The sequence below is a fragment of the Schistocerca nitens genome, chromosome 6 (assembly GCF_023898315.1).
Source record: "Schistocerca nitens isolate TAMUIC-IGC-003100 chromosome 6, iqSchNite1.1, whole genome shotgun sequence".
Classification (NCBI taxonomy): Eukaryota; Metazoa; Arthropoda; class Insecta; order Orthoptera; family Acrididae; genus Schistocerca; species Schistocerca nitens.
Window position 1 is genome coordinate 4173784 of NC_064619.1, and position 24757 is coordinate 4198540.

The 24757-nt window shown below is 42.7% G+C and overlaps 1 protein-coding gene across 1 annotated transcript in view; it reads left to right on the plus strand.

Annotated features, from left to right (window-relative positions):
• Positions 1–24757, plus strand: part of LOC126262654 (laminin subunit alpha-1) — a 429094-nt gene that overhangs the window by 84375 nt on the left and 319962 nt on the right. Inside the window, exon 2 of the mRNA XM_049959424.1 lies at positions 15144–15250. Within this exon, the coding sequence (XP_049815381.1) occupies positions 15144–15250 (107 nt within the window). The remainder of the gene's footprint in view (positions 1–15143; positions 15251–24757) is intronic.

Here is a 24757-nt window from a genome sequence, read left to right on the forward strand (position 1 = left end):
TATTCTCGGCACACTCTTGACACTGTGAATCGCGAAATATTGAAGTCCCTAACGATTCCCGATATGGAATGTCCCGTGCGTCTGTTCCGCGATCAAAGTCTCTTAATTCCAGTCGTACGGGCATAATCACGTTGGAAACCTTTTCACTTGAACCACCTTAGTACAAGTGACTGCTCCGCCAATGCAGTGCCCTTTTACACCTTATGTACGCGGTACTACCGCCATCTGTATACGGCACATGACTATTCCACGACTTCTGTCACCTCAGTGTAATGGTCACATTGTAGCTACAAGAATAGGGAAGCTTGACATTTATACGCATCGTACTTGGGGGTGTCTTCGCCTCCAGAGCGCCCGCCGCTTCAGCAAGAAGCGGCGGCAGCTGCAGCCCGGGGCAGGCGCTATCTCCCGCCTGCCGTGCCATTCTGTGGCCGGCCTGCCGATAACGCAGCGCCAGATGGTCGCCCGGCGCCTCCGGCAGCCTCTCCACGCTAAACCTCTGTCTCGTACCCCACTACCGTATCCGCTTCAGAAAGAGCAACCACCGGTTGCCGGTGCCAGCCAACGATCGCTTAACTGTACAGTAGCCGACGTATTCCTGAGGAAACGTATGTTACCAGAGCGAGAAAGGGGTTCACCTCTCTGTAGCGACTACCTGTTTAATAGTGTTAGATCCCAATTTTTTATTTTACGCTTTAAGTTTCCTAATAGTATAAGAGATACACTTGACGCTTGGCTTAAATTTGAATTACCCGCCATGTTACGAAGGTGCCGGTCGCATCACAGGGTGTATAGATATGTTCATGAAAGTGAATAACACTTGTAATCGTGAATGTATTAGAAGGACTAACACCCTTTTGACAGCGTAAGGACGTGCGCACTAAAAACACGCAAGAAAATAGAGCTGCTGTGACATTCGTAGCCTTTCAGACCTAATCGAGGCACAGAGGTAAGAAGCGTGTAAATGTCAGCAGCTGTTTAAACATTACTTTCATAGCTCAGTGCCGTAGTCGGCTGTCTAGTTACCAACTACTTGGCGACAAAAAATTGGTTCATATGTGGCTTAGAGCAGTATTTTTTGCGTTACTCTGCTAATTCGTTTAGTCCGCAGAAATCATAATATTGTTGTTGTTGTGGTCTTCAGTTCTCAGACTATTTTGATGTAGCTCTTCATGCTACTCTATCCTGTGCAAGCTTCTTCATCTCCCAGTACCTATCGCAACCTACATCCTTCTGAATCTCCTTAGTGTATTCATCTCTTGTTCTCCCTCTACGATTTTTAACCTCCACGCTGCTCTCCAATACTAAACTGGTGATCCCTTGAAGCCTCAGAACATGTCCTGTCAACCGATCCCCTTTTCTAGTCAAGTTGTGCCACAAGCTCCTCTTCTCCCCAATTCTATTCAATACCTCATCATTAGTTACGTGATCTACCCATCTAATCTTCAGCATTTTCTGTAGAACCACATTTCGAAAGCTTCTAATCTCTTCCTGTCCAAACTATTTATCGACTATGTTTCACTTCCATACATGGCTACACTCCATACAAGTACTTTCAGAAACGTCTTCCTGACACTTAAATCTATACTCGATGTTAACAAATTTCTCTTCTTCAGAAACGCTTTCCTTGCCATTGCCAGTCTACATTTTATATCCTCTCTACTTCGACCATCATCAGTTATTTTGCTCCCCGAATAGCAAAACTTCTTTACTACTTTGTCTCATTTCCTAATCGAATTCCCTCAGCATCGGCCGACTTTATTCGACTACATTCCATTATCCTCGTTTTGCTTTTGTTGATGTTCATCTTAACCCTCCTTTCAAGACACTTTCATAATATTAACAAAACGAAAAGTTTACAGTTCTTAATACGATTTTTCGGTCCTCAAAAGGGCACAGAAGTAGCTTCTATACCACTTAATATTCAGTCCAGAGGCGTTAATTTTCAGTTGACTGCCAGTAACCTACGAGGTGAGTAAAAAATCTTTCGTTTTCTGCCACTTCCTCCGAGTCAGCTTGGACGACGTTCCAAAGGTCATCACGAATTCACGGCGCGGGGCAGCCCAGTTTGCTCGCATCGTACGTTTCATCTCTGCCCATACATTTTCGAAAGTGTTTTTGGCTGGTGCAGAAGAAGGCCAATAGGGAAAAGAAATCTCATTCTGTTTTGAAATACGCTGCTGCGCCATCGCTGACGTGTATGTAGCAGAGTGGTCTTGGTGCAAACAGATTACTCCCTCAGCATCTCGTTGTCGCACTGGTGGGACAATAGTATTATTACTCATGGGCGGTATCAAGTCGACCATGTGTCTTGTGAACCATTCCAAGTCCATAGGAACACATCCACTGTCAAACTGATACACACGATCACTATGAGATAACTCATGGATGTATTTGGCGCTGAAACGGACACCATGCGGCCTGTACACTCGCACTGGACAATCATTCACTGACGACAGTACCGATTCGTCGGAAAATATCACGTTCCGCCAATCGCGATTGACATTGTCTTGAGTAAACGCTAATTGGTGGAGTCGATGATCATCACGGAGCCTCACCTCTGTCGCGGCACGTTTCCTAAGTATTCTGGCCTCCTGAACGGAATCCACCGACCGGGCAAACGCAGTCTACAGTGTGTTTCAACTACATTGCGTGTAAGAAACGAATTTGCCGTAACGTGTTGACAAGTTCATTATCCTTGACAGGTGCTGTTACATGCGAAAGCGCAGTTAACACATGTCAGATGGATTCTCTAATACTTCGATAACGTTTTATCCATCGTCGCGTAGTGCACTTAGGACGCTGTCAAAGTCCACAAGAGTAATGACGCGCTCACAAATAGCTTGTTCACGATGAGGCACGGCGCACGAATAATGTTACTCGGCAGAAAGTGATGGACGCACGTACCTGACCTGCTCTGCTACTTTTCATTGGCTGTTATAGAACGACTCGTGTCCTTGCAAAACCAACTCGACTCGACAGACTGTCTGCTTGTTACCGCGCAATATCAATGAAACTGTACGAGTAATTTTCACGTATTATGCCAAACAGAGGTAGCAAATTAAAGTCTGCGATTACAGGGAGGTCAGTCTCCGCCAGAAATGACTCCCATTGATTTATAGCGAAGATCCCGTCGCATCTTATGTGGCAAAGTAGCTGCTCATCATAGAAATGTGTTTCGTGTAATACAGTCGAGGGCTTTGTAGACAACAAATATATTTCTCATGGCGAAAAAAAAAAAAACATCACATCGACTCGAACATGAGACTCTTTACATTTAAAGCCTGCATGTTGTTTACTCTGCACAGTGACCATTTAAGAACTTTCAGTTAACTTGTACTATACTATGGATGATACCAGCATAACCTATTTGCAGAAAATATTTTGTGCCTTCTTGGAACAGATCTGGAATACTGAAAAGGTCAGTTTCCTTTAATTTTTGACCTAATATTCCGTCACCTGCATGTTCCCGAGGTAGGTTGAAATATATGGCATGTTGCGTTTCATTCGCGTCAGTGCTGTATAGGACTTGAACACTGGCTGCGATTTCCGCCGGTCAGTTTTTCTGCTGTCATGTGTACAAGATACACAGAAGGCCACTATGCTCATCCTGGAATATTCCTCGATCCCCAAAATGAAAATGTGAGTTACGGATGTTCGCTACAAACACACATCAGATCCTACATTAGGTCCTATATGTCGAAAGGAAGAGGGATAAAACTGCTAGCCGTATTCACATGTATGTATGTTTTCACTATGAACTTCCACTCTGCAGCCTCGTGTGCGCTGATCTGTAACGCCCTGGTAGATTAAAACTGTATGCCGGACTGGGACTTGAACTTGGGACCTTTGACTTTCCCGGACGAGTGCTCTGCCGACTGACCTATCCTGATACGACCCATAAGCTACCCTTATAGCCACCTCGCTCGATTAGTCACCGAGTTATCGGCATCAACTTTCTTTTTAAAAAATGATAATAGTAGATCTTGATGAGCCAAACTCTGCGATATAATTATTTTGTTGATCTCGGAAGATATTATATTTTAATTTGGGATTCTGAACTGTTCTTTCGGATGTTAGACTTTGGGCCTTTAAAAAAAAAAATAGGGAGGAGTAGATAATTCTTCCTGCACAACGCACAGCACGCTCCCTCGTTTGAGTAATTCCGTTGACGCCAAAATATTCTTTGTGTTTCGTGAAGAATCATTGTCTGATAAAACATTCACCAGTACAGATCCGCTCCCTCAGCATCTACCACTTTGTGGTCCATCAAACCAATGATGCCAGATTACAAAACCAGATTCATTAATTTCACCGTGCCTCCTTCACAAACCCGTATTAACCGGGGACCTTATCGCTATGCAACAGTAAATCAATAGCTTATAAAATCATCGTTCTGTGCAATTGATCAGATTAGACAGTGGACTAGGAATCAAATGACTAAGCGTTAGGGCCGGAGTTTGGACTGGAAGGAAATGTGACCGCTTTATTTTCGAGGGAACCATCACGTCGTTTGACTTAAATGGTTTAGGATGGTTCAAATGGCTCTGAGCACTATGGGACTTAACATCTATGGTCATCAGTCCCCTAGAACTCAGAACTACTTAAACCTAACTAACCTAAGGACATCACACAACGACCGGCCGCGGTGGTCTCGCGGTGCTAGGCGCTCAGTCCGGAACCGCGCGACTGCTACGGTCGCAGGTTCGAATCCTGCCTCGGGCATGGATGTGTGTGATTTCCTTAGGTTAGTTAGGTTTAATTAGTTCTAAGTTCTAGGGGACTGATGACCACAGATGTTAAGCCCCATAGTGCTCAGAGCCATTTGAACCATTTGAACCATCACACAACACCCAGTCATCACGAGGCAGAGAAAATCCCTGACCCCGCCGGGAATCGAACCCGGGAACCCGGGCGTGGGAAGCGAGAACGCTACCGCACGACCACGAGCTGCGGACAAATGGTTTAGGAAACCCATAGTAAACATAAATGCTTATGAGCGGAGAGGGGCGCGAACTGCCATGCGAGTCCAGTGTGTGAACCACTGCGACATCTCGCACAACAGAAGTTATGTCGTAGCACACCTGCCTAGCGTTGTAATGAAAACCGATACTATAGCTGAAATCGGTCTTGTAAGTTGCACCGTTAACGGTTTTGCTGTTACAAAGCAAAGGAGTTTTTTAAATATGTGTTTCTGGTGCACGAACTATTTCGTCTACAACATCTCTTATAAACGGTTATTGTTGTAAACTGTTACGTACAAAGTAGGTACAGAAGCATCTGCTGACGTTTTAGGAAAAACTTTTACCGATACATTTATATTTTTATGTAGAAATTGCAGATTTCGATTTAATAAATGGTAACTTGCTTCCACATTTCAGTCAAAATGTCACTAATTTCCTACCTTACTAATCCCTTCTACTCATGACTAACAGCTGTCTCCTAGACCTCAAAGGATACTTTTTATACGTGATTAATCATTTGTCGCCTTATCCAAAGATGTCATTCACCATGACAGCAGGAAAGTAACACCGCACTAAGTTCAAACCTTTATCCAAAGGCTGTTCCGCATTTTCATTCTTTTATTGTAGAACGAGTTATTATTTCGTGTGCATAACGGATCCCACATTCTCCGAATTTAGAATAGCCTTGTATCACCTTTTACACCTCTACACGCCATCAAGAACACGCAGTGCAAGCAAAGTACTTCTGTAAAAGAGAGACAAGCTCTAGAAGCGCTTTTTAAATAATACCGTTAACTGAAGCGACAATATTTGAACATTTCCTGCTGTTAAGAATCTCAAAGCCGTATCAAACAAGAAATTTCTTTTGTCGCCTGACGAATACAAGCGAAATGTTAGAGCAAAATTGGAAGACTTTAAAATAGCCAAGACGCTGCAAGGGTCTGGCGAGTTTGTTGATGGCTACAATTCATCTCTGACTGAAGTTCCCCATCAGAATTTTATGAGGTGCTGGTAGATTCTTCAATGTGGCATTTGTTGATCGCATTTCAGCTCTCTAAAATGACATATAAAATATACGTACAACTGACACTGAATTTCACCAGTTCCCTCCAAGAGCCCTTAATGTTTTACGCATGTGACACCTTGCTTTAGTAGGACGTTTATCACAGGTATGAATAATTCGCTAAAGGAAAGTCACGAATAATATGAAAATGCAGTTCCTAAAGTGGAGCTCAATGGAGTAACACGTAATCAAACTAATTTTTCTTCCCTTAAACCCTAATGTCGTCGACAGGACGATAACCGTAATCTTTTTTTTCCTCTAACTGACCACATTTTGAAAGACCTTTATCGAAACTGAAACACTTGTTATTTCAGCCTTTGTATAACGCTAAAAGATAAATATCAGTTATAGCAATGAGGAATGTAGTTTACTTCTTTCATAGATGAACAGACAACGATTATTATAATGTATTCCATATTCCTGCAGAGGAAAGTACTGACAGACTTTCGGAAACGTACTGTTTTACTGACGTATCGACAATAACTTTTGACGTTACGATGAATATCTGTAAGCGGCGTACTTGATGGAAATGAAATGGATGATATCGAACCCCTACGGAATACTTAGGACATGTGGTAAGAGATAATGACTTGAAGACGATCTCTGGAGGAGGAACATAAAGAGCTGATTTTCCGGCGGTACAGCTCCAACAAATGAGACTGGTTCTTTAGGAGATACAAATCAACGGTTATGACTGCATAATAAAGCAGTTCGGCGAGGAAGTAGGACCTTAATCTGATCCCACCAAGTGACACGCAGATGGTCGTCGGCGGGATTCGTCTAGAAGACTACGCATAAGATTTTGGCGGCTAAACAAGTTGTTGAGAGATTGACAAATCACCACTGTGTCCATCACCGTAACAATGCCAGCGAAGCAGCCCCAGGAATAAGTTAATTCAAACCAATCTTAAATCTGACGTTACGTCATCGTCGTTTGGACGTAGAGTCAATATTAAGTAATATCGCATTCTGAATAGATGCTCCTCAGCAGTCACAGACATTTCGCACCATTAAGGAGCTGCTTACTTATTTATTAACAACGGTTAGTTTTTGAGGACTTTTAATTCATAAAAGAAATTTTCTGGTGGGTGAAACACATCAGGCATGGTTGAATACGGATCTGAAAAAGAGGATCGACCGAAGTTCAGGGTCATCATAGCGACTACAGGAAGATGGAGGAATGTATACGACTTAAAAAAGTATTAAGATGGGTACTATTCGGGAGAACGACAGTTGAAATCCGCGTCCGCCCATCCAGATTTAGCTTCTGCGTGATTTCCCTAAATTACTCCAGGCAAACGCCTCGATTGTTCCTTTGAAAGGGTGCGGCCGATTTCCTTCTCCGTCGTTAACACAAGCCAAACTTGTGCACCGTCTCTAATAAAGTTCAAGGAGTCGTAAGCATTATTTCGTTTGAAGATAATGACAAAATAAAAAAAATATTTACAAATGAATCCCATAAATATTTACTCTATGTGCTTTTATGTGTCAAGGAACTTCTGTACAACAAGCCTGCAGATAATCTGCTCAGAAAGTGAACTTCAGTAATACGTACAATGAAAGAGCCCATCAAAATTAGCAAATTCTGCTGTCTAAATAATGATCACGCTACATTCCTATGGACAGAAAACACACAATTTGATACACATACTCGTAAACATGCATCTGCTTAAGTGTGAATCATCAAAAGTAAACATGCGAAAATTGTTCAACAAACGAGCAACTGTTAAGAGATGATACATACTTACCAGTGCGATGAGTGAGAAGCAACAAAACCTTAATTTGATTTAGCAAATCAATTAGCCATATTAGAAGACATCATCTTAGAAGATTGAAAAAATTCTAACGTACGTTTATAGCAGCTTAGACCTACAGTAGGCTTTTGACAATGCTGACTGGAATATGCTCTCTCAAAATCCCGATTGTAAAAGGGATAAAATACAAGAACGGAAAGGTTATTTATCACTTTTACAGAAAACAGACATCAGCTACAAGATTCGAACGACATGAAAAGGATGCTTTAGCTCAGAAGGGAGTCATACAGGGTCGTAGCGTTTCCCCGATCTGAACATTGAGCAAGCAGTAAAGGAAACTAAGGAGAAATTTGGAGATCAATTAAAGTTCAGGGAGAACAACCAAAAACTGTGAGGTTTGGCGACGACATTGTAATTCTATCGCAGACGACAAATAACGTGGAAGAGCAGTTGAACGAAAGTGTCTTCTAAAGAGGTTATAAGATAAACATCAACAAAAGTAAAACATGACTAGCGAAATGTAGTCGAATGAAATCAGTTGATGCTAAGGGAGTTAGATTTAGATTGAAGACACTAAAAATAGTAGCGAAATTCCTACTTTGGGAGCAAAATAAGTGATGATGACAGGGGTAAAGGTTGTATAAGATGCAGAATTGCAATAGCAAGGAAAGCTTTTCTGAAAAAGGGAGATATTTTAACATGTAAAAGAAAGCGTTAGAAATTCTTTGCTGAGCGTATTAGTCGTCAGCAGAGCTTTGTATGGAAGTGAAACATGGACAATAAACAGTACAGACAAGAAGAAAATAGAAGATTTTGAAATGTGACGCTGCAGAAAAAAATGAAGATTGTGTGGGTAAATCGGATAATTCAAAAGACAGACTGTATCGAATTGGGGATAAAATAAATTTATGACACTATTTGACTAAAAGGGAGAAGTATCCTAAGGTATATTGTAGTGCTATCAACAAGCCCACGTTTCAAAAATGGTGTAGGATCTGAAGAATGAACATTAAAAAAATAAACGTAACTCTTTTATTCAGTTGCATTAATATTTCACAACGGATTGTACTTTCTAATGCTACAGCAATCTTTCCTGTCTTGTATCGACGACGCTAAATTTCCTACAGGAAATTCTTTGGGTCATCTCTTTTGTTTTGATTATCCAAAATTTTTGAGAAAGTAATGTATTCAAGAGTAGCTTCACATATCTGTAAAAATGAAGTACTAACAAAATGTCAGTTTGGTTTCCAGAAAGGTTTTTCAACAGAAAATGCCATATATGCTTTCACCAGTCAAATTTTGAATGATCTGAATAACCGAACACCACCCATTGGGATTTTTTGTGATCTCTCAAAGGCTTTTGATTGTGTAAATCATGAAATTCTGCTAGACAAGCTCAAGTATTGTGGCATGAGTGGGACAGTGCACAAATGGTTTAATTCGTACCTAACTGGAAGAGTGCAGAAAGTTGAAATAAGTAGTTCTCGTAACATGCAAAGATCAGCACATTCCTCAAACTGGGGAACTATCAAGAATGGGGTTCCACAAGGGTCAGTCTTGGGTCCTTTGTTGTTCTTATTATATATTAATGACTTGCCATTCTATATTCATGAAGAGGCAAAGTTAGTTCTCTGTGCTGATGATACAAGTATAGTAATCACACCTGACAAACAAGAATTAACTGATGAAATTGTCAATACTGTCTTTCAGAAAATTACTAAGTGGTTCCTTGTAAACGGACTCTCACTGAATTTTGATAAGACACAGTACATACAGTTCCGTACAGTGAATGGTATGACGCCATTAATAAATATAGACCTTAATCAGAAGCATATAGCTAAGGTAGAATATTGCAAATTTTTAGGTGTGTCCATTGATGAGAGATTAAATTGGAAGAAACACATTGATGATCTGCTGAAACGTTTGAGTTCAGCTACTTATGCAATAAGGGTCATTGCAAATTTTGGTGATAAACATCTTAGTAAATTAGCTTACTACGCCTATTTTCACTCATTGCTTTCATATGGCATCATATTTTGGGGTAATTCATCACTGAGGAATAAAGTATTTATTGCACAAAAGCGTGTAATCAGAATAATAGCTGGAGTCCACCCAAGATCATCCTGCAGACATTTATTTAAGGATCTAGGGATATTCACAGTAGCTTCTCAGTATATATACTCTCTTATGAAATTTGTTATTAACAACCAAACCCAAATCAAAAGTAATAGCAGTGTGCATAACTACAATACTAGGAGAAAGGATGATCTTCACTATTCAAGATTAAATCTAACTTTGGCACAGAAAGGGGTGAATTATACTGGCACTAAAGTCTTTGGTCACTTACCAAATAGTATCAAAAGTCTGACAGATAACCAACAAGTATTTAAGAAGAAATTAAAAGAATTTCTGAATGATAACTCCTTCTACTCCATAGAGGAATTTTTAGATATAAATTAAGAAAAAAAAACAAAAAATATAAAAAAAATTAAAAAATAAAAATAAAAAATAAAGAAAAACAAAAAACACAATAAAATAAAGTTGTTATATTAACTTAAGTATGTTGTTAAATTAACCTAATTATGTTATGTATTGGAAAATTCGACTCGTTCCACATCATTACGAAATATCGTATTCATGATCCATGGAACTAGTATTAATCTAATCTAATCTAATCTAACGTCCAAGTGAAGTGGAAAGTACATTTATAATGTAATATACAGACACGTGGCAACGTATTTGCTTTTTGTGATTCTGGTTTCAGTTTCCTTCCCGAGACGAAACCCAATTTTGGAAAGTACCTACCCGCTGACACACTACCTTAATTGCGTGCTGAGAGAGAATATTTTGTGTGACTGCACTACACTCACATAAAACCATAATTTCCTCAATTAAAATAATATCCCCCGTAACTGCACACCCAGTAGCGTGGGACATGCCCATTTCGCCTTCTATACAGACTGCCCGCATAACGTTCCCGCTGGTTTGGTAGTGTGACTGTTGGTGCAAAGCTTTCACGCATATCCCACAGGGGCGAGAAATCTTTAACCTAGCACAGTAAGAAAATAATATCATTACAGTCTCTTAATAGCAATATGGAATTATGAGGTGTTTTCGATGCGCTCCAGCGGATACCATGTAGATAAAAGTTGTGCGAGATAATGAGTGTACACCTCAATGCAAAATCTGCGCCAATGCCTCGAGTATTTAAAACTTATTGGTTAATCTTTTAAATTAAAGAACATTAATAAATACATGTCGTGTATCGTTGATAATTTGTGTCGTAAAAAGCTGAGAATTTAATACTCTTGTCAACGACTCGCACAAAATACGTATTATAATAAATAACAGAGCATCCAAAGATACAAGAAGCTTGCAAAGTGTCTTTAATACTCAAATATGTAAATACGAACAATAAACAAGTTTTGAATATAAGCCACGAACAAGGAATTAGTATGTCAAAGGTGCTTAGCAAGAAGAAATATTTATATGCTGAAGTTTTCCTGTCGTTATTTTGCTTGTTTCGATATTTATAGAATTTTTCTCCGTATGAAATATAGAAGCTAACAGATATAGTAGTAATTATTACCAGAATTCTCAGTGACAATTGAGATACCTCACACTGCTGTTGTCAGAAATTTATAGAGGTGACTTGAAACTGTCTTCATTCGATCTGCGGATGAAGTGTCATATGTGTGACAGTGTTGCGTGCATTGTAATGTCATTTTTGTATGGGTTTAATGGTAAAGAAGAGTCTATAACCACTGATCCACAGTCCAGGTTCGCTCATACAGTGGCCAACTGACGATGTCGTTAGGTCAGCTTGAGAACACTTAAGAGGACACCTGCTGCGTCGTATTATGTGATCAATCTGGTCTTCTTTGATCTGTTGTTCCCCAAAATGACCTCTCTTCGCTAATTATTTGCGAGACTTCCTGGTTGGTGGTTTATCTGTCCTCTTTATCGTTAACACATGTCTCCGCACCATCCCTCAAGTAATTAGAGATTTCGTTATCAACTATTGTGCATTATTTCACAGCCATACAGCGCTACACTCCGATTATACAGCTCTTAACTATTCTTTTATTCATTTCAGAATTTATCTTGTTTGAACAAATCATTTTTCTTACATACATGAACATTGCTTTTGCTTCTCAAATTCTTTGTCTTATGACTTCATTGCGTCTTCCGTCTTCAGTTACCTTACTTCCTAAATATCTGTATTATCTTGTTTCTTTTATTTTATTTCCTTAGTTTTAATGTTTATGTCTATTGCTTACTTAGACGACACGAATATCTCTGTATTTTTCACTTCATTTCCATGCCGTACTCATCCGTTAGTATTGCATCCATAACTTCTAGGATTGTTTGGAGATTTTTTCATCTGAAACTATCACAGCTATGATATCTGCAAACCTGAGCATCTGTAGTCTTTCTCTATTTATTCTGATACATATACAGTACTCTTTCACTCGTTTATTGCATGTTCTATGTAGGTGTCATATAGGGATGGGGACAGATGGCATCTTCATCTAACGCCTTTAAGAAGTCTAGCTTCCTTTTTGTATTTCTCGTCTTTACTATTTTTGTACTTACAAGGAACCTCTTGAGTGCGACGTCGCGAAAGGCCAGGGATGTTTACTGCTTTCGATGCCCCACATATTGTCTACCATGCAACCACAACATTGGCTCCTCACGGCAACAGGGGGCAGGACTGAAGATGTCCATTGGCGAACACAACATGAGGCTACGGAGCGTAGTTGAACTACTTAGTCGACGAATAACTCACTAACAGTTTTACAATGCTAGTGGTGTTGATACAAAGCAGAGCAGTGGCAGCGATAAACAAAGCTGATATTGAATTATATCTACAACAACAGTTGCCGAAGTTGACATTTCGTCAGAAAGAAGCCCAGGGAATTTCGCAGAGTGAGAAAGAAGTGGCAAATGAAATATTAGCGTTTCTGCAAGATGAGTCAATGGAATGTTTGGTGTCGTATACGCTCGGTTGTGCGGACAACGTACATGAGGAGTACAGTGATGACGATATATGCTTCACAGGTGAAAGTGATACTGAAACACGTGTCAAGCAATGAACTTCATCATCCTTGTGGGACAGGGAGCCACAAATTCCATAGTAAAGGAGAATCATTGTCTAAGGAGCGGATAGTAAACATAATTACGTACATGAAACATCATCCGCTTTATACTGAAAAAATTATGAACAGATTTCGAACTGGTGTTTGCGCGTTTTAAAGATGCTCGATACGGTTTACGGTACGTGCATCATAGTGACCTAGTACGTTGTGCACATCAAATTGCGCGCGACATGGATTACAGTGATTTCAAGAGAAGCAGTAGACGGTTGCATAACTTAAAAAGTGCTACAGAAGTGGAAGACGTAAAATAAAGAGAGTTCAAACAATGCGTCAAGTTGACGATGCACAGCAAACAGCAGATTGGTCCGAAAATTTGTAGATGAGATAAAAAAATTCATGTCATCGTTCAGTAAGGAATTTATTTTCAACTCTGACCAGTCGGGATTTGAAAAGGAAATGCACACGAAAGGAACCCTGGAAATTAGAGGTACCAGGAGTGTTGTACCAAGATCAACTAACACCAATGCCGTAACGCATTCGTATAAGCTTATGTCGACTGTTAATCTGTATAGTAAAGTTGGGTGGAAAGTCGTTTATTGTGCTGCGACGAGCTGGAGGTGCTCTGGCCCCCTACGATTCTTTCTCGTGTGTGTGATCTTGCAAGGGCAGTAGGGAATATTTACATAACAGGTAAGAGTGGAAAAATGGGCGTCAGAGAACTACAACTGTAGTATAAGAACTGATTTTGGCCCATATCAGGTCAAAGTAACTTGCATTCGCTTGATTCCCGGTCTGCGTATAAAAATCATACTCCTCAAGAGCAAACCATCCATCCTGAAAAGTGTGTCACATAGCAGTTCATACCGCCTGCAACCACCGGACAAACCCAGCCTCTGAATGTTTGTTTTTTTCGTGCCTGTAAAACATATCATCGTACTATCTGGAGCTACGCCTTAAAAATAGCGAATTTCGTCATAACCTCCACGGCAGACTGTTTCGCATTCGGTTGCATGTCATCATATTGCCTCAGTTCTCATCTCCCCGTTACACCAGTATGATTCTATATGCATTCTTTAAGAGTGGATACCTAGCTGAACGTCCAGCCGGTTTGTATCTTGCAAGGAGCTCGCCTTCGATCTCGATGGTGATTACTATGGCTCTCCATTTTACATTCGGTGTTCATGGTGCAAGTTAATGGTTTGTTTTGAACATTTCTCGAATGTCGACGATTTCCATTTTATGAAGAATAACACACACATACCATAGAGGGCTGATTTCTGAACATCCCGTAAATTGTCACCCTCCTGATGGACATGCTCAGTCACTTTCAAATGAGCCTTAACTAAACACTGAACCTGCGACGTCACACTCAAGGGTTTCCTCGTTAGTACAATTGTACAGCTTTTTAATTATTTTTTATCTATAGTCTAGTTCAATAACCTTTAGAATTTCTATTAATTTGTTCCAGTAGACGTTGTCGAACAATTTCCTGAAATCCACGAAAGCCATGAAAATTTTTCTGTTGCTTCTAAAACTTTCTTCAGTTACTATACTGTGAAGCCCTCCCGGTTAGCCGAGCGATCTAACGCACGGCTTTCCGGATCGGGAAGGAGCGCTTGGTCCCCGGCACGAATCCGCCCGGAGGACTTGTGTCGAGGTCCGGTGAGCCAGCCAGTCTGTGGATGGTTTTTAGGCGGTTTTCCACCTGCATCGGCGAATGCGGGCTGTTTCCCCTTTTTCCGCCTCAGCTACACACACTATGTCGGCGATTGCTGCGCAAACAAGTTCTCCACTTACACGTACACCACCATTACTCTACCACGCAAACATTGGGGCTACACTCGTCTGGTGTGAGACGTTCCCTGTGGACGGCGGGGGGGGGGGGGGGGGGGGGGCGAACGGAACAGTAATCCTGAAAGAGTGGTTCGGTGTTGTGGGGCTGTGGAGGGGTAAAGTGGACTATGGTAGTCGTCGTGGGATTGTGGACCACTGCGGCTGCGGCGGGGACGGAGCCTCTCCGTCGTTTCTAGGCCCCCGGTTAACATACAATACAATACTATACTGTGAAGGCGTAGGACAGCTTCTCTTCCGCCTCTGTTATCTCGGAAGCCAAACTGGTGTTCAGCTAAGCTTGTGTAATATATGAGAGTGACGATCTAGGCTACCAAAGTTTCATTACCTCAACAGGCAAGAAATTCGTCGATGTGTACCAGTGGTGGCGTGTTTTGCCGGTGTGACCAGTGCGGCCCTCTCTGTCTTGCAGGCTGCGGCTGCCACTCCGTGGGCGCGACGAGCGCGGTGTGCGACATCGTGACTGGACAGTGCCCCTGCCGACCCCACACGACCGGCCGCGCCTGCGACCGCTGCCAGGTAACCTGCCCTGCCACCACCGGCGCTGCGTCTGCTGCTCTGGCCGGCCGGAGTGGCCGCGCGGTTCTAGGCGCTACAGTCCGGAACCGCTCTGCTACTACGGTCGCAGGTTCCAACCCTGCCTCGGGCATGGATGTGTGTGGTGTCCTTAGGTTAGTTACGTTTAAGTGGTTATAAGTCTAGGGGACTGATGACCTCAGATGTTAAGTCCCATAGTGCTCAGAGCCATTTGAACCAATTCAGAATATCCTTGGTGGGAAACTTTAATTATTAAACAGTGCAGTCAATAGAAATGACGCAGCTGTAAACACTTTCCACTTCAAGACGCTGTTAACTGATTATAAATGCCTGTACTGTTTCATCAGCACTGTCTTTAATAATGTGAGTTCACAACATCTATAGAACAAAATTGTTTACTATTTGTCCCTAGTGTTTTTAAAATTATACAACCGTTAGGTCAACACACTTGTTATATGAACCTATGTAAAGTTCTGACATTGAAATTGCCCTTAACAGCACAATTTTAATTTTAATTTGAGGTGTTAACGAAGGAGAAGTGGTACAAAGTAAACTGAAAACTGACTTGAATCTATGTACCACAATTTACTGATATTTTTCTGTAGGAGTTTATTTGTACTGGTGCACAGCAGCAACGAAATGTCGGTCGACAGTGTGATTTCAGAGCTTCCTACCTGAGACAACTGCTGCACGATCCCTGGGACCGACGCTCCGTTGTCTCGCCGATGGCCGGTCCGTCAAAATACACCAAAAATAAAACCCTATCAGTCCAAAAGCAGAGCGGGACAAGCTCAATCGAGTTAATTTAATAACAGTGACGTAATTACCAGAAAAAACAGTGCACAGCAGCACGAGCATTATTCCCGACGCGTTGTCCGCCCATTTATTTTTTGATTTAAGCCGTTCTGGAACTCGGCCCTCCCACAGACTCCAATACAGTTTTGAAAATACCAAACCAGTCCACAGATAGCTCACCGCTCCAAACGTGGACAGTCCGTTTCACTCGTAATATGTCTCTTCGTAACATTATACCGACATATTAAGTTTCCTAAAGGGCCGAAGCTCCTAAAACTGCAACGAAATTACACACATGCATTGAATTAACATTACACAGTAAATAAGGGTGCTTGATATTGGCTTGTCATCTGAAATCTTGTTATATACGCCTTCTACACAGTTTTAAACAAAACTGTACTCACAACTATGTACTGTTTTGTTTTCTTCCTTCCGTTTTAATAGAAAACAGGAAAGCTTTGTTTATGACTTACACGTTTATGGTTAGAATTATACTATGGAATCTGAATCGTCCGAAACTTTGTAATCCGACCCCTCTGCAGATTAAAACTATGCAAAATACTGTCAATGAAGCTTATCCTTACAGATTCAGCAGCAGGAGAGTTATCTCACATCCCGTGTACCAATGTTCCCAGCCGATTTACCCATCATTTTAAGACTTCAGTTCCTACTCAAGGTTCCGTTGGCAGTAACAATAAACAAAGCTCAGAGAGGGGAAGAGGAGATAAACAGAGCAGGAAATAGATAAAGAGAGAGGGAAGGAGGGAATGGACAGAAAGTTGGGGCAGGACGAGGTGGGGAGAGGAAGGGGGAGAGGAGATGGACAAAGATAGAGGGGACAAGAAGAGTAGTACGTATATCCTATTGCCGGATTCGCGTGTATATACTAGCTGAGTACCTGCGTTGCTCTGATATGTACACACATCAAAAAAAAAGTTTTGCATCACCCCAGTTCCCAAAACTCCTGAAGACAGACATTAACTGGTTATTGTATCATAGGCACAGTTCCTTTAATTGTTCAGAGGAGTCACTAAACCTGCACCAAGATGTAAACAACCAGGCATGAGTAGCGCCCATTGGACGGAGGGGGCCCGACAGCCGATCACTTGCAGTCATTCCACCAGGAAGGAGGTACACGGCTCACGTTGTCTGTAGTTCAACCACGCCTAGACGGTCAATACCGCGGTTCGATCTCGTCCGCAAAGTTACTTTGTTCCAGGAAGGGCTCCCACGCAAGGGAAGTGTCCAGGAGTCTGGGAGTGAACCAAGGCGATGTTGTTTGGCCATGGAGGAGATACAGAGAGACAGGAACTTTCGATGACATGTCTCGCTCAGCCGCCCAAGGGATACTATTGCAGTGGATGACCGTTACCTACGGATTATGGCTCGGAAGAACCCTGAAAGCAAGGCCTTCATGTTGAATAATGCTTTTCGTGCAGCCACAAGACGTTGTGTTACCACTCAAACTGTGCGCAATAGGCTGCATGATGCGCATATTCACTCCCGACGTCTATGGCAAGCTCCATCTTTGCAACCACGACACCATACAGAGCGGTGCAGATGGGCCCAACAACATGTCGGATGGACCGCTCAGGTTTGGCATCACGTTCTCTTCACTGGTGAGTGTCACATATGCCTTCAACCAGACAATCGTCGGAGACGTGTTTGGAGGCAACCCAGTCAGTCTCAACACTGTCCAGCGTGTGCAGAAAGGTGGAGGTTCCCTGCTGTTTTGGGCTGGCATTATGTGGGGCAGACGTACGCCACTGGTGATCATGGAAGGCACCATAACGGCTATACGATAGTGAATGCCGTTCTCCGACCGATAGTGCAACCATATTGGCGAGGCATTAGTCTTCATGGACGAAAATATGCGCCCTTATAGTTCACATCTTGTGAATGACTTCCTCAGGATAACGACATCGCTCGAATATAGTGGCCTGCATGTTCTCCAGACATGAACCCTATCGACCATGCCTGGGATAGATTGAAAAGGGCTGTTTATGAACGACGTGACTCATCAACCACTCTGAACGATCTACGCCGAATCGCCGTTGAGGAGGGGGGCAATCTGGACCAACAGTGCCTCGATGAACGTGTGGATAGTATGCCAGACGATACAGACACGCATCAATGCTAGAGGACGTCCTACTGGGTATTAGAGGTACCGGCGTGTACAGCAATCTGGACCACCACCTCTGATGGTCTCGCTGTACGGTGGTACAATATGCAATGTGTGGTTTTCGTGAGCAATAAAAAGGGCGGAAATGATGTTTTGTTGATCTCCATTCCAATTTTCTGTAGAAGTTCCGGAGCTCACGGAACCGAGGTGACGCGAAACGTTTTTTGATGTGTGTACTTATTTCATTTACATAGTCCATCGCTTCCTTCCCCCTCCCTCTGTCCATCTCGTCTGCCCCCCTCCCTGACCACCTCCTACTCCCCCTTCTCTCTGCCCACGTCCTCCACTCCCCTCACCCATTCTCTGGCCATGTCCTCCTCTTTCCTTTCTATGCCCATCTCCTCCTCGCCACTCTTCCTGTGCGTGTCCTGCTCCCTCCCTCCCCCCATCTCTCTCTCTTTCTCTCTCTCTCTCTGTCCATCTCCTCCTTCCCTCGTATCTCCTGAACTACGTATCGTACAACGATACGATTTTCTACATCTACATAGATACTCCGCAAGCCAGCGCACGGTGCCTGGCGGACGGTACACTACACCACTACTACTCGTTTCCTTTCGTGATCCACTCGCAAATTGAGCGAGAGAAAAACGACGCTCTACATGCCTCCGTGTGAGCCCTAGTTTCTCGTATCTCATCTTCGTGGTCCATATGCACAGTGTATGTTGGCGGCAGTAGAATCGATCGGCACCCAGCTTAAAATGCCGAGTCTCTAAATTTCCTCTCAAGTGCTCCCCGAACGTCGCCTTCCCTCTAGGGATTCCCATTTGAGTTGCCATAGCATCTCCGTAACACTCACGTGTTGTTCGAACCTACTGGTGATAAATCTAGCAGCCGGCCTCTGAATTGCTTCGATGTCTTGCTTGAATCCGACCTGGTACGGACCCCAAGCACTCGAGCCGTACTCAAGAATGGTTCGCACCAGCGTCCTACATGCGGTCTAGTTACAGGTGAACCTCTCTTTCCTAAAATTCCCCCAGTAAACCGAAGTCGACCACTCGTTTTCTCTACCACATTTCTCACATGCACGTTCGCCTCGTATCGCTTTGCAACGTTACGCCCAGATATTTAAACGACTTCACTGTGTCGAGCAGGACACTTGTAATACTGTATTCAAACTTTACAGGTTTGATCTTCCTACTCATCCGCATTAACTTACATTTTACCACATTTAGGACTTGCTGACATACATCACACCAACAGGAAATTTTGTCAAAGTCGTCTTGTATCTTCCTACAGCCACTCAACTTCGACACCCTGCCGTACACCACGGCATCAACAGCAGACAACGGCAGATTGCTGGCGGCCCTATCACACTTCCCTGGGGCACTCCTTACGCTACCCTTGTCTCTGATGAACACGCGCCTTCGAGGACAACCTACTGGATTCTGTTATTTAAGGAGTCTTCGAGCCACTCACATATCTGTCAACTCACTCCATATGCTCGTACCTTCGCTAACAGCCTGCAACGGGGCACCGTGTCAAATGCTTTCCGTAAATCTAGAAATATGGAGTCTTCCAGTTGCCCTTCATCAGTAGTTCCCAGTACATCATGTGGGAGAAGGGCAAGCTGAGTTTCGATCGAGCGATGCTTTCTAAAACCGTGCTGATTCGTGGACACAAGGTTCTCAGTCTCAAGAAAGTTTATTATATTCGAACTGAGAATATGTTCAAGGATTCTGCACTAAACAGAAGTTAGCGATATTGGTCTGAAATTTTGCGGGTCCCTTCTTTTACCCTTCTTATGTACTGGAGTCACCTGCGGTTTTTTCCAGTCGCTTGGGACTTTGTGCTGGACGAGAGACTCACGATAAATGCAAGATAGGTAAAGGGCCAATGTCGTAGATGAATCTCTGGAATTCCATCCGGACCTGATGATTTATTTGCTTTGAAATCTTTCAGCTGTTTCTCTACGCCAGGTGTGCCTATTGCTATATCGTCTATACGGGAGTCTGCCCGATGTTCAAATGACGGTATCTTTGTACGATTCTCCTGTGTGAACGATTTCTTGAACGTGAAATTTAAAACTTCGGCTTTCGTTTTGCTGTCTTCAGTTGCCACACCAGACTGGTCAACAAGGGACTGAATGGAAGCCTTAGACCCGCTTAGCGATTTTACATACGACCAGAATTTTGTGCTTGCACCACGCGCGTGAGGCTAGCAGACTTCACCGCCACCGCCAGCGGTCTGTACGAACTGAAAATCACCTCAGAACCCGCGCGTCAGGCGTCGTTGGTACCGGCGTGAGGCACAACATCCAGACGACTGCCCTCTGCACGCTCGATAGCCACGGGCAAGGCCGCCTCCACGTCTCTGATGAGGCCATCGGCAGACATACCGAGTGCTCGCTGGCTTTCTTTCCAGCCCTCAAAGCTATCTGCCTTAGGGGCTCCACAGCGCCCCTATCATTGGAGCTCTCAATAACTAGTAGGCGTGTATCAGCCGAGAGCTGGAGGCCGATTGGCTCACTAAACAGACGGATCGTCGCTTTCAAAACAAAACAAATGAGCAACTACTGCGCTACAGACTTCATGAATTTACACTTACAGAAACGCGGGATCAAACCTCTTAAACAGAGAAACATGCACGAAATTTAATAAATATACTGCGTGGAAACACAGAAAAAGATAAACACTTAACTTGCCGCTTTTAAGTACATTCAGCACCATATGTGGATACTGTCTGCTAAATGTGTTGCGAATAGAATTATAGCAAAGAAGCAATAAATGTAAGCGTCATGACGTCATGCCTACTGCGACAGTTTTTTGTGTGGACAGCGAAAATGTAGTAAGCGATAAACTTTTTCCCTTTCATCATTTTGTGGGGGTTGTCGGCAGGAAAACTTTTCATAAAGATTTCAAAGTATGTGCTGAGTTTGTTGCAAGCCACTGAATGCTCTGGTTCTCGAATGCTGGATGCATAAAATCTGGCCTACACTTGTTTTTCATGACCGCCTCTTTAACAGGTAGGCACCACGATCTCCTGTTATGAGCATTTCCATCACTGACGAGTGGTTTTGGAATTCCAGCTCGCCCTGCAATTTCCTGCTGTTGAAGCTCCCTCCATGTTGTTTTTGTACTGACTGGGGTCTTGAGTGCGGTATTCAGTTCCACAGTGACTTCTGCAACTGCGTCCTCTTATTTTTCTTCACAAACTTCTTCAGCTATCCTGTGTCATCATTAAATGTACACTTTCATCCGCGTTGTAACCTAGCTAATCATGTTTTTCAGCTTTCCTGTATACACTATAAATCTACCATATCGTGTCTCCTGAAACCACCAAACACTTCAGCTCCTGTGGTTACAGAAACATCTACCATACGAGTACCAATAATTTTCTCACGTTCAGATTCACTTAGCTCAGACATAATGCACTCGCAACTACACACGACGTACTGAGGATATTGCACAGCACAGCGTTCAGGCTTGGCAGGAGTCTGCATTTATGTTCAAGTATCCATTAACACGGCGCTTCCATATTTCTGTCTTTAACGAAGTGTTGGTGATCAGGTGATTATTAACGTATTCTCTGTGCAAAATTCTACCAGATGATTCCCCTCTCATTCCTTTGGCCCAGTCCATATTCTCCTCCTATTTTTCCTTCTCTACTTTTTCCTATAACCAAACTCCAGTACCTATCACAATTAAATTTTCTTCTCCCTTAACAGCCTGAATAATTTATATTATCTCATCGTACATTCTTTCACTCTCTTCACCATATGTGGAGATAGTTCACATATAAACTTGTAATACTGTGGAGTGTGTTGGCTCCTTGTTTGTCTCGGCTTGATAATGCATTCACTGTGCTTATCCGCATTCCTATTTTCTTATTGATTATCAGACCTATTTAATCATTACCTCTATTTTATTTTGTGTTGATAACTCTCTACTAACCTGACGAGAAGTCCTATTCTTTCTGCTGCTGCACTTCATTAATTCCCACTGAACCTAACTTCAACCTATCACTGTTACCGGGTCTAACATTCCACGCTCCAATCAGTAGAGGATCAGTTGTGCTCTGTTGATCACATCCTCCTGAATATTCGGCGCCGGAGATCCGAATAGGGGCCTATTTGCCCTTTGAAATACTTTACCCGAGAGGATAGCATCATGACTTAACCTTTAGCAGAGCTGAATGCCCTCGGGAGAAATAACGGCTGTAGTTTTCCCATGATTTCAGCTGTTTGCAGTGGTAACACAGCAAAACCATGGTGGCCAACGTTAAAAGTTCAGATCAGCCAATCACCCACGCTGCTGCCACTGCTGAAAAGGCTGCTGCTCCTCTTCAGGAACCATATCTTTGTCTAGCGTCTCTACAGACACCCTTCCATTGTGGTTGCATTACTGTACCCGTGTCTGCATCAGTGAGGCTCAGAAATCACCCACCTTGTCAACGTCCATGATTAATGGAGTGAATGTACCCCTACCACAACATATTATGGTGATACATTTGTTGTCAGTGTGGTTGTAACATTCATGACGCAATATGAAACAAACATGTCTTAGTGTTTAATGAAAATATGGCTCTTGTGATGATTCACATGGAGATCGTGTGATGATCATGAGACAAGCAAGCAGCTGGCCCCATTACAAACATGATGTGTTCAGACCACGAATTTTCTACACATTAGTACAGGACATTTTTATCTGAAACAGGCGCAGTGCTGACTGTTCATGCGGATGAGACCGAGCCACCTTGTGTACGAACGTATCATGAGAAAGAGCAAAATATGGAATTATATTTCCTTCGGCAAAAGTGATACAGAAGTGGCAAACGTGAATCCTCCCTGTATGAAGCAAAAATGACAGCTAAGAAACGAACATAAAAGTATAATGACTTCAATTTTTAATGAACTGGGAAAATTTATAGTGGGATTCATGTAGGTTATAACGTCATTTTTGGAAAAAAATATGCAGGTCCGTATTTAAGCAGGCGCAACGCTATGACTGCACAGGGTGGCAAAATTTTGGGGGCGGCAAAATGTTTCTATCGAAAAAAAAATTGTTTAGTGTATTTTAATGTTCATTGCATCAGCATTCGGGCATACAATAATTTATTGACCAAGTGTTGACAAATATTTGTACCTGTCATTTATGTTCAAGCATGCAATTACAAGGTCCTTCCATATATTTGTCCAACCCACAACCGTCGTTCGTGGTTCTTTAACCAAGTATAACGTCATCCATGTGCGAGGGCTTAAGGCTCTGTCAAACGGTAAGCGCTCAAGCCGCTAGGCCAGCCTTGCCTGCGGCGCGCAGCTGCGATTTTCTACAAGACTCGTGGCGGGCAAGTGTGCGCAAGACGGGGGCGGCAACAGAAAGACTGATTGTGTTTGTGAGCGCAAATGTATTTTTGTACGATATACGACACAATGACGGTAAAAGTGTGATGCAAAAGGCGGCAACAAGGGAGAAAAATTGACGCAAGTTTACATCAAACACGCGTTTTCTTTGTTTATAAATAAATGCGCAATTGCATGATATAGTACCAAATGAATATTGTTGTGCACATACAGTTCAGCTGAAATACTAGTGTGCTTGCACAAACTAGTGGTGTCACTATAGCACAATTTAAGCTGCAAATATGCCGCTATGACAACAGCGTCTGCAGAATCGATTGATAAGTCCAGTTCCGGAGCTACGATATTGCCGAACCGGGGCTAAAACTTGATAGCTGAGCCCACCCCCCTCCGCCCCCGCCCCAATCTCTCTCGGGAGTTTGAAATAGGACGTCAAAACTTTAAAAAATCGATTTTTCAAAAATATGATCATTTTGTAACGCGCATCTTTGTGGTCCATTGATAGTGACCGTGCCAAATATCTCAAGAAATAAGCATCAAACGAAAAAACTACACAGAACGAAAAACTACACAGAACGAAACTCGTCTAACTTGAAGGGGGAAACCAGATGGCGCTATGGTTGGCCCGCTAGGCGGCGGTGCCATAGGTCAAACGGATATTAACTGCGTTTTTTGTAAATATGAACACCCATTTTTATTACACATTCGTGTAGTATGTAAAGAAATATGACTGTTTTAGTTTGACCACTTTTTTCGCATTGTGATAGATGGCGCTGTAATAGTCACAAACGTATAAGTACGTGGTATCACGTAACATTCCGCCAGTGTTGACGGTGTTTACTTCGTGATACATTACCCGTGTTAAAATGGAACGTTTACCAATTGCAGAAAAGGTCGATATCGTGTTGATGTATGGCTATTGTGATCATAATGCCGAACGGGCGTGTGCTATGTACGCTGCTCGGTATCCTGGACGACATCATCCAAGTGTCCGGACCCGTTCGCCGGATAGTTACGTTATTTAAGGGAACAGGAAGTGTTCAGCCACATGTGAAACGTCAACCACGAACTGCAACGAATAATGATGCCCAAGTAGGTGTTTTAGCTGCTGTCGCGGCTAATCCGCACATCAGTAGCACACAAATTGCTCGAGAATCGGGAATCTCAAAAACGTCGGTGTTGAGAATGCTACATCAGCATCGCTTGCACCCGTACC